Source organism: Microtus pennsylvanicus, chromosome 7 (genome assembly GCF_037038515.1).
Source record: "Microtus pennsylvanicus isolate mMicPen1 chromosome 7, mMicPen1.hap1, whole genome shotgun sequence".
Taxonomy (NCBI): Eukaryota; Metazoa; Chordata; class Mammalia; order Rodentia; family Cricetidae; genus Microtus; species Microtus pennsylvanicus.
The window spans coordinates 124,196,692-124,205,653 of record NC_134585.1 but is presented as its reverse complement, the minus strand read 5'-3'; the positions used below and the strand labels follow the sequence as shown (position 1 = coordinate 124,205,653).

Genomic DNA, 8,962 nt, shown 5'->3' with positions numbered 1-8,962 from the left:
CTATCACTTTACTTTATTCTGTCTCTTTAAAGACTTTACCTTTTTTTCTAACATTAACTTTATTTTCTATATTCTTTTTCTTCTCTCTCCCAAGCCTACGTACATTCATCCAACAGTGTGACTCATTTAGTGGTCTGAATCTGTCCTATTGTGAATCTGCAATTTTTTACTATCCAGGAGCATTTCTCTTTGAACAGTAATATTAGCCATAGTGCTTCCTGTAGGGCTAATCCTGACAGATCCCCAGGCCTGGACTCTGACAAAATTTTATTACCTCCGCTGTGTCTAGAAATAATAGGTTTAGATAGTTTTTATCTGATTTCTTTAATAATTCATGCCTTGGCCCTTAAAAATAATAAATAAAACAGAACAATAATCCCTGGTCCCATAGGCTGGCTTCATTGGAATCTATGATCAACCACCTCACTCCTGGCTCCATGGATCTGCTTGTCCTTGTCCTCTGAGGTCTAACGATTGGGAACTGCGTAATTCACTGGCTGTCCCAGTACCCACTCCTCCATCAAAGTCAACGACTGAAATGTAACCTAAGTAGACGAATGTGGGACATAAGACTACCCTGCCCTGGCTCCCTCTTGTGTTTGCTCAAACACTTGTCAGCCCCCACCCACCACCTCCAACAGTCTTGTCTAACACACGGGATTTCCCTGACTCTGGCCACAGTCCTGATGTATTTTAACCAAAATAATTAGTGTTTATAATAAATGAAGAAGGTATAAGTAAAAAATAATGGCTAAGTTATGCACAGAATACTATGCTCTGCCAAAAACAGATGTTGCAAGGCCATTCTCCCTGTCACCCCACATCGACGTCCCCCCTCCGGCCCCAAGGGACACGCACTGGGACTCGAACCCACTCTGGATCACAGGCCAGAAAGAAAGGACTCGTTTGTCTTAATCTGCATGGTTGCCTGTATCTTTCTCGAATGGATTTATTATAGAATGTATGTGAACCATGTGTTTGCCTAGTGCCGGGGGAGGTCAGAAGAGGGTGTTGGCTTCCCTGGAGCTGGAGTTACAGATGTTGTGGGTTCTGGTCCTAGGAGAGCAGCAAGTTCTCTTAACTGCTGAGCTATCCACGGGACTTTACTATCTTTTTTTTAATAGAATTGCTTTTTAAAAAATATTTATTTATTTATTATGTATACAATATTCTGTCTGTATGCCTGAAGGCCAGAAGAGGGTGCCAGACCTCTTTACAGATGGTTGTGAGCCACCATGTGGTTGCTGGGAATTGAACTCAGGACCTTTGGAAGAGCAGGCAATGCTCTTAACCACTAAGCCATCTCTCCAGCCCCCCTATTTTTTTTAAAGAATTTTTGTTTTGTTTTGTTTTTTGTTTTTCTTTTCTTTAAAAGAAAATTTATTTATTTACAGATGGTTGTGAGCCACCATGTGGTTGCCGGGAATTGAACTCAGGACCTTTGGAAGAGCAGGCAATGCTCTTAACCACTGAGCCATCTCTCCAGCCCCAGGACTTTACTATCTTTAATTGTACACTTTAGCTGGGTAGATCCTAGCACTCAGGGAACAGAGGTAGACCGATCTGTGTGAATTCAAGGCTAGACTGGTCTACATGGTGACAGAGGACAACCGGGGCTATAATGAGAGACCTTGTCTCAAATTAATTAACTAATTTACTAATCAATTAAGACAGGCCTTGGAAACACTTCTAGGTACACTTAAAGGTATGCTTAGACCCACCGAATGTCTGTTCTGTAAGGCCTCAGCAGTTTGGGGAGTTTGGAGTGCTTCTGGCAAATTTGAATGAGAAATCTTTGGGTGGCTGGCTAAATCTAACGACAAGCCCGGCTTCTCCCGAGGATGGCCAGGCCTGCGAGCTTTCCTCTCCTAGCTCTTGATGGCATCTCGTCACAAACCCTTAATTTTGCTGGGTCACAGAAGCAATTAAACCTCTCCTCTAGATTGTAGACGTGTTGTAGGGGCTTTGGGTCCAGGGCCAGATCCTCTCACATACTCCAAGCCTCCAAGCCCTACAGCTTATGGAACACAGAAGAAGCCATGTTATTTTATTGGTAAGTTAATGACTGGGACGCCCCTCCGCCCGGGAGCCTGGAGCGCCGCGCTGGCTCTTTCTGTCGCACGTGGCAGGGGCAGTGCTCTCACTTCTCGGCGTAGCAGTAGGTTCCGTAGGCCGCCTGCTGGGGCCGGGGGAAACCGAAGCTGCGCACCCCGGGGTCGGGGAGGCCCCCGCAGCGCGGCCGCGGCGTGGTGATGGGGAAGCGAACGCTGCCGTCCGCCAGCCAGCCTCCATCGCACCGATCCAGCCCCGAGAACTTCCAGGCAGCGTAGAGGTGCCCGACCTTGGCTACTACAGCTCCCCGCCGCCGGCACGCCGCGTGGGCTTCAGAGAGCGTCAGTCGCCCGGGCACGAAGAACACCTGGCCTGGGAACGAGAGCGGGTGACCGATTGCCCCAAGCAGCGGGTCTGGAGGGGGACGGGACAGCGAAGCTCGGGAAATGGCAGCAGGAGAACCCTGGCAAAGCGGTGCTTGCGGGAGCCCAGAGGAACGCGGTCTGGGACGCTCCAACTCTCCCCGCCCAAATTCTCCTACTCCGCTAGGTTCGCCGCGCTGGGCTCCGGCCCTAGACCCGCCCCCCACCCGTCCTCCAGGCCCCGCCCGTGCACGACATTGGACGCTGGCCAGCCCCCGCCTGGCTTACAGGTCCTGCTTTCACTCCCGGGCCGAGTCCTGCCTCCTGGCCCAGGCCCGACCACGCCCTAGCTCCAGGATGGAGTCCCCAGACCGGGCACCGCCTGCACGCAGCTGGCTCACCTGCCAGCGCCGAAGTGAAGCAGAAGGCGTCGTAGCGGTCACGGCTGCGATCGCGGGGCCCGTAGCTGCGGATGCCTGGCCGCCCATGACCGCCACACGGGGCGCGCGCGTTGAGCACAGGGTAGCGCACCGAGCCCTCCAGCAGCCAGCCGGCGTTGCACCAGTCCAGCCCCTCGGTCCACGCTGGCGGAGGAGGGGGCGGGGAGAAGGGAAGTCACCGGCGCAAGCCAGACTCGAGCAAGCTTGCTGGGACCGGTGTGCAGCCCGGGGCGGTCAGTCGGGGCTCCGGTGCTCACCCTGGTACAGTTGACTATAAGTGGCCAGGCGTCCGTCCTGCTCCTCGCACGCCTGCTTCGCCTCGAAGTAATTGAACTGGTAGCGGCCCCGGCTGGGTTGGTACGGAAACACCACACCTGGTGGGTGGAGAGCTCGGGTAGGGCGGTTGGGTGCGCAGAGGAGCGCCGGCAGGGTGGCCCGCACAGCTAGGGAACAACAGTGCTGGAACAGAAAAGCTCACCCTCCAGGCGCAGGGTCAGTGCCACGCTCTCGTCCTCAATGCCATTGATGAGCTCGCAGCGGTACCGGCCCTCGTCCTCCAGGCGCACGTTCTTGATGACCAGGGAGGCGTCCAGTCGATGCCCCCTCCGCATGCTGGCCCGCCCTCCCAGGTGCCCGTAGCCTCGGGCGTGCAGTCCATTGGTGATGAGGATTATCGTTTCTCGGAGCTCCCCGGGCTCCACTTTGCTCCAGCGTACCTTGTAGCTGGGAGGCGAGGTGCCCAGGACGCAGGGCAGTGTGGCCGTGGCCCCACGACGAGAGTGAATGACCTCGTGGATGGGGAGCAGAAGGTAGTGGGGACCCGGATGGGGGGCTGAGCAGAGGGGCCACAGTGGCAGGCCTCTTATCCTCCCTGCCCCAAGTGCCCACTCAGACCTAGTCCCCAGAAGCTTTCCTGGGGGCTCACTGGCACCACCCTCACCTTTCCTCACGGATTCTCACTCCCTAGATGCTTTCAACGGCTGCTCTCTTTAGCCCTCCATCCCCTGAACCCTTTCCCAGTGTCCTGGTTGGGGGCTGGGCTGGGCTAGGGTCTTACCCGGGTTCCCCAGGGCTTGGTGAAAGGTGGTGAATGCCCAGGGGAGAAGGACGCAGCAGAGTGCATGGAGAGGGATCCGACTTGACATGGCGGTGTCAGCAAGCGCCGTCTGCGGGGCACAAACGACAGACACTCCTCAGTACTGAAGGAAAAATGGGGAGAGGGGCAGAGATGAGGATCAGCTTCCTGCGTTTGTCCAGGGGAGGTAAGAGGCTGGTGGCGGGTTATCTCAGCCAGGAAACCCTGCCTTAGCATCTCCTCCCGGGTTCCCTCATCCCATCTGCTTCCCAAGCCTGCCTTTGGGATTTGGCTCTCTGAATTCATTTGGCAGCGTCGCTTTCTACCCCAGAGTCAAAGTCAGTATGATTTCTCCTGCTTGGAAGACTGGTTCTCCTCGTGCTTCTGCTATCTTCTTCACACAGTTTCCCGGACTCTGGCTCCAGCCTGCCCGGCGCTGCTAATGTCTATTCCCCAGTTCGACTCTGCACTGGAGTCCAGGCACAATGGACGTAAGAGGCATCAAAACTGGGCCTTATCTCTGGAAGTCTGTCTCGCTGTGGGCATGAAGTCTATTGGACCAGACACGGAACTTTTTCCTTATGCCCTTATCACTGGCTACACTAACTGGGTTGGATAGCAGGGGACACACACTGGTAGGCCGTGTCCCAAGGGTTTCCCGTTGCAGAACATAACACTGTAGAATTATGAAAACAGTTCAAGTGCAGCAGTCAGTCTGCCTGTGCTGTGGGTCCCTGCCTCCTTTTGTAGTTTCTATTCTTACCACAGTGAGCTTTACAAAAAAATGTGGGTTGATGACCCCTTGACTTGTTTTTATTCAGTCACAAATTGGGCTCTTTCATATGCTTTTTTTCATATATTTATTTTCCTAATAATTTATTTTATTTGCATTGGTGTTTTGCCTGCATGTATGTCTATCTGAGGGTGTCAGATCTTGGAGTTACAGACAGCTGTTAACTGCCATGTGGGTGGTAGGAATTGAACCTGGGTCCTCTGGAAGAGCAGTCAGCACTCTTAACCACAGAGCCATCTCTCCAGCCCTCTTCCATATGCTTATTGCATAACCTTAACTGAGGAACAATGCCAGCCTCAGTGTCCTGAGTAAAGTGGTAACTGTAGCGTGCTACCTGTGGTGGCTAGTCCTCACGGCAACCTGAATGGATTAGAGTTGCCTCTGGGCTTGACTGTGAGGGCGAATTGAGGGTGAGGCCCACCCTTAGTGTGGGCAGCACCACCCCAGGGGCAGGAGCACCAGACAGAATAAAAGGAAAAACCTGTGAGCCTAAATCAGTCTTTCCTAAAGCTGTTTCTGCTGCATATTTCGTTCACAGCGACAGTAAGCATAACTAACACAGTGCACAAGCACTGGGCTCCAAAGACCAGTTTGTAGCTGTAGAAACAGATTTGTTACATTAAGAGGTTGGCTCAGAGGTTGGGAGCACTTCCAGAGGTCCTGAGTTCAATTTCCAGCAACCACAGGGTGGCTCACAATCATCTGTAATGAGATCTGGCGCCCTCTTCTGGCCTGCATGCAGACAGAACACTGTACACAATAAATAAATCTTAAAAAGGAACTTTCCATCAGGTGGTAGTAGTGTACACCTTGCACTAGGGAGGTAGAGGCAGATGAATCTCTGAGTTTGAGGCCAACCTAGTCTACAGAGCAAGTGGTAAGATGGCCAGGGCTACCCAGAGAAACCCCATTTCAACACCGTCACAGTCAAAAAAGAAAAAAAAAACTTTCCAATAGGAGCTGGAGATACCTGAGTTTGGTTCCCAGCACCCATGCCAGGCTATTCACAACTGCCTGTAACTCCAGTTCCAGGTGATCTGGCGCCCTCTTCTGGACTCTAGATGTACCTACTTTCATGAGCACACACACACCCTACCACATACATACAGACTAATAATTAAGGAAAAAACAAGAACTTTCTAATAGTAAAAATGAAGTGCCATAGTAGCACACCTTTAGTCCCAGCACTCAGGAGGCAGAGACAGGTGGATCTCTGTGAGTTCGAGTCTAGCCTGGTATACACAGAGAGTTCTAGGACAGCCAGGCCTACTTAAGAGAGACTTTTCTCAATTAAGGCAAAACACTGTGTGGGACAGGAGTTCATATAGGACAACCTGGTAAGTAAAAGTGGCCTTTACTTTTGGAAGCTGGTGAGATGGTTCCATGTGTATAGGCGATTACCACCAAGCCTGACGACCTGAGTTCAATTCCTAGCAACCCATGTATTTAAAAGAGAGAACTAGCTCCCACAGGTGCCCTCTGATTCCATTCGCACACCCTGGCACAAGCACACCACACCTGAACACAAAATAATAAAATACAATAAAATGTTTCTAAAATAATGGACCAAGTGTGATGTAGGTTAACCCACCATCAGCATACTTGAAGTGCAATCTGATCTAGGCACCTTACTATATACTGTGTGTTTATTCTCTGGAGGTTCAGGGAGGCAAAAATAAAGCCACAGGGGCAGTCCCAGAGCTGCGAAGGGAGAATTTGCTGGGGCTTGAGCTCTTGGCCACTGGTCTAGAGTTCTGTAGTTAAGAGAAGCCCACATATACCATTTCCACACCCCTTGTAGAAAGAAGCCAACACAGTGCCTACCTGAAAAGATGACCTCTCCTCAGAGGAAGGAGGAGGTGCTTATCAGCTTCCTATCCTGCTGAAGAGGGTGCAGTGGAGGTGCTGTTGAGGATGCAGGGGTTCGAAGCACCCCAACGGCCTCAGGACTTGGGCATCTGGTCTCTGACTCCTTTGATGCTTTTCCAGGGCTTGTTTCCTGTGCTCACAGAAGCTGGATGCTAGACCTGTTCCCCAGCTCACACTAAGCAGTGGTGACAGGATCAGTGGCTCTTGCTGTCTTGGTCAGGTCAGGATGACGGAGGACAGAGCCGATCTCCTAGAAGAGAACAGAGAGCAGGCCTGCAACTCCTCCTGTTCTGGGACCAGGGGTGGGACAGACCCCGCAAGTGCACGAGTGTTGGTCCAGGCGGGGAGCGGACGAGCCCTAAGTGTGAATCCAGCTCTGCATTTCCATATGGGCCTCATCCGAACAACAAAACTGCCCCTCCCTCCACCAAAGCCCTCACCTGTGCCCTCCGTGGCAGGCTACATATGGCCTTTTGGAGGAGACTGTCAAAGTGGGAATCAGACTTTCAGAACGTCCAGCTGCTTTAGGGCCCTGAGCCTTTCTGTCTGTCCTTTCCTTTTCTGTTCCCACCCCAAGGAGAACACAATTTCCCATTGTCTCTGTCTTTCTCCTATTGTTGGGTAACAGGGCTCTTTTATTCATCCCTTGGGTAATGGCATGGAAATGTCACCAGCTGGGGATACGGGATGTGGGATGCAGGACAGGCTGGCACAAAGCACCGGAAAAAGGCCAGGGTGGGTGGTTAGCTCCGAGCAGAGACTAACATCCAAGGAGGATATAGGGGATGGCTGAAATGAGGCACCCTCAGAACTCCAAACTCCGGCATTGTCAGGAGAGTATACGTGATGGGGACCACCTCCGACATTGTCAGGACAGTATACGTGATGGGGGACCACCTCCGACATTGTCAGGACAGTATACGTGATGGGGGACCACCTCCGACATTGTCAGGACAGTATACGTGATGGGGGACCACCTCCGACATTGTCAGGACAGTATACGTGATGGGGGACCACCTCCGGCATTGTCAGGAGAGTATACGTGATGGGGGACCACATCCAACATTGTCAGGACAGTATACGTGATGGGGGACCACCTCCGACATTGTCAGGACAGTATACGTGATGGGGGACCACCTCCGACATTGTCAGGACAGTATACGTGATGGGGGACCACCTCCGGCATTGTCAGGACAGTATACGTGATGGGGACCACATCCAACATTGTCAGGAGAGTATACGTGATGGGGACCACATCCGACATTGTCAGGTAAATATATGTGATGGGGGACCACATCCGACATTGTCAGGACAGTATATGTGATGGGGGACCACCTCCGACATTGTCAGGACAGTATATGTGATGGGGGACCACCTCCGACATTGTCAGGACAGTATACGTGATGGGGACCACCTCCGACATTGTCAGGACAGTATACGTGATGGGGACCACATCCGGCATTGTCAGGACAGTATACGTGATGGGGACCACCTCCGACATTGTCAGGACAGTATATGTGATGGGGACCACCTCCAACATTGTCAGGTGAGTATACGTGATGGGGACCACATCCGACATTGTCAGGACAGTATACGTGATGGGGGACCACATCCGACATTGTCAGGACAGTATATGTGATGGGGGACCACCTCCAACATTGTCAGGTGAGTATACGTGATGGGGACCACCTCATCTGCTCCTGGGAAGGCACGCGCGACTCTTAGCAAGGTGGAACTGTGGAAGCTCCCTGGTGTTTTTCTTATTACTGTAGAGGTACGAGTGTTGCTTTGGATGTGTGGCAATGCCCGTCTATGTGCCCACAGTGCCCACAATGCCCTAAAAGGCCAGGAGAGGGCATCACTGTGTGAACCACAACTTGGGTGCTGAGAATGGAACCTTGGTCCTCTGCAAGAGCAACAAGTGCTCTTAACCACTGAGCCATCTCTCCAGCTCCTTGGGAAGCTCCTAAAACTGAGGGCATGTGAATAGGCAGCTTCTCCTTCCTCAGCACAGCATAGTCTTTGTTTACATTTTCAGGAGAACTGGTGAGATGCTCAGGAGGTAAAGGCACTTGCTGCACAAACCCAGCAGCTTGAACTCAATCAGCAGGATGCACAGTGGGAAGGTAAAACTGACTCTCAAAAGCTGTCCTCTGGCCTCCACGCCCAAACTCAACCTGCAGTCCCTCGTACACAATAAAAACAACAAAAACTTAAAATTCTGAAGAGGCCAAGTATGGTGGTTCACATCTTTAACGCCAGCACTTGAAATGCTGAGGCAGGATTGCCATGAGTTTGAGACCAGCCTGGGTTATAGAGTGAAATCTTCCTTGAAAACAAATAAAAGCAGGGTCAGAGAGAGGCCTAGAGA

At 52.0% G+C, this 8,962-nt stretch overlaps 1 protein-coding gene across 12 annotated transcripts; it reads right to left on the bottom strand.

Moving 5' to 3' along the window:
• Nucleotides 1–927: 927 nt before the first annotated feature.
• Hapln2 (hyaluronan and proteoglycan link protein 2) lies at nt 928–7,164 on the bottom strand. 12 transcript variants are annotated; one of them, XM_075978635.1, is made up of 8 exons: nt 7,032–7,163; nt 6,547–6,841; nt 3,912–4,020; nt 3,333–3,686; nt 3,112–3,228; nt 2,816–2,998; nt 2,128–2,424; nt 928–2,090 (listed from the first exon to the last, which is right to left on the bottom strand). In XM_075978635.1, the coding sequence occupies exons 3-7, from the start codon at nt 3,997–3,999 to the stop codon at nt 2,141–2,143; spliced, it is 1,026 nt and encodes a 341-aa protein (XP_075834750.1). In that variant the 5' UTR covers nt 4,000–4,020; nt 6,547–6,841; nt 7,032–7,163; the 3' UTR covers nt 928–2,090; nt 2,128–2,140. The 12 variants fall into 12 exon arrangements, with proteins under 12 accessions (XP_075834750.1, XP_075834743.1, XP_075834744.1 ...); XM_075978628.1 differs by having other exon boundaries at nt 1,394–2,424; nt 3,333–3,725; nt 6,547–6,601; nt 6,732–6,841; nt 7,032–7,164; XM_075978629.1 differs by having other exon boundaries at nt 1,394–2,424; nt 3,333–3,725; nt 6,547–6,604; nt 6,766–6,841; nt 7,032–7,164.
• Between the last annotated feature and the right edge of the window lie 1,798 nt (nt 7,165–8,962).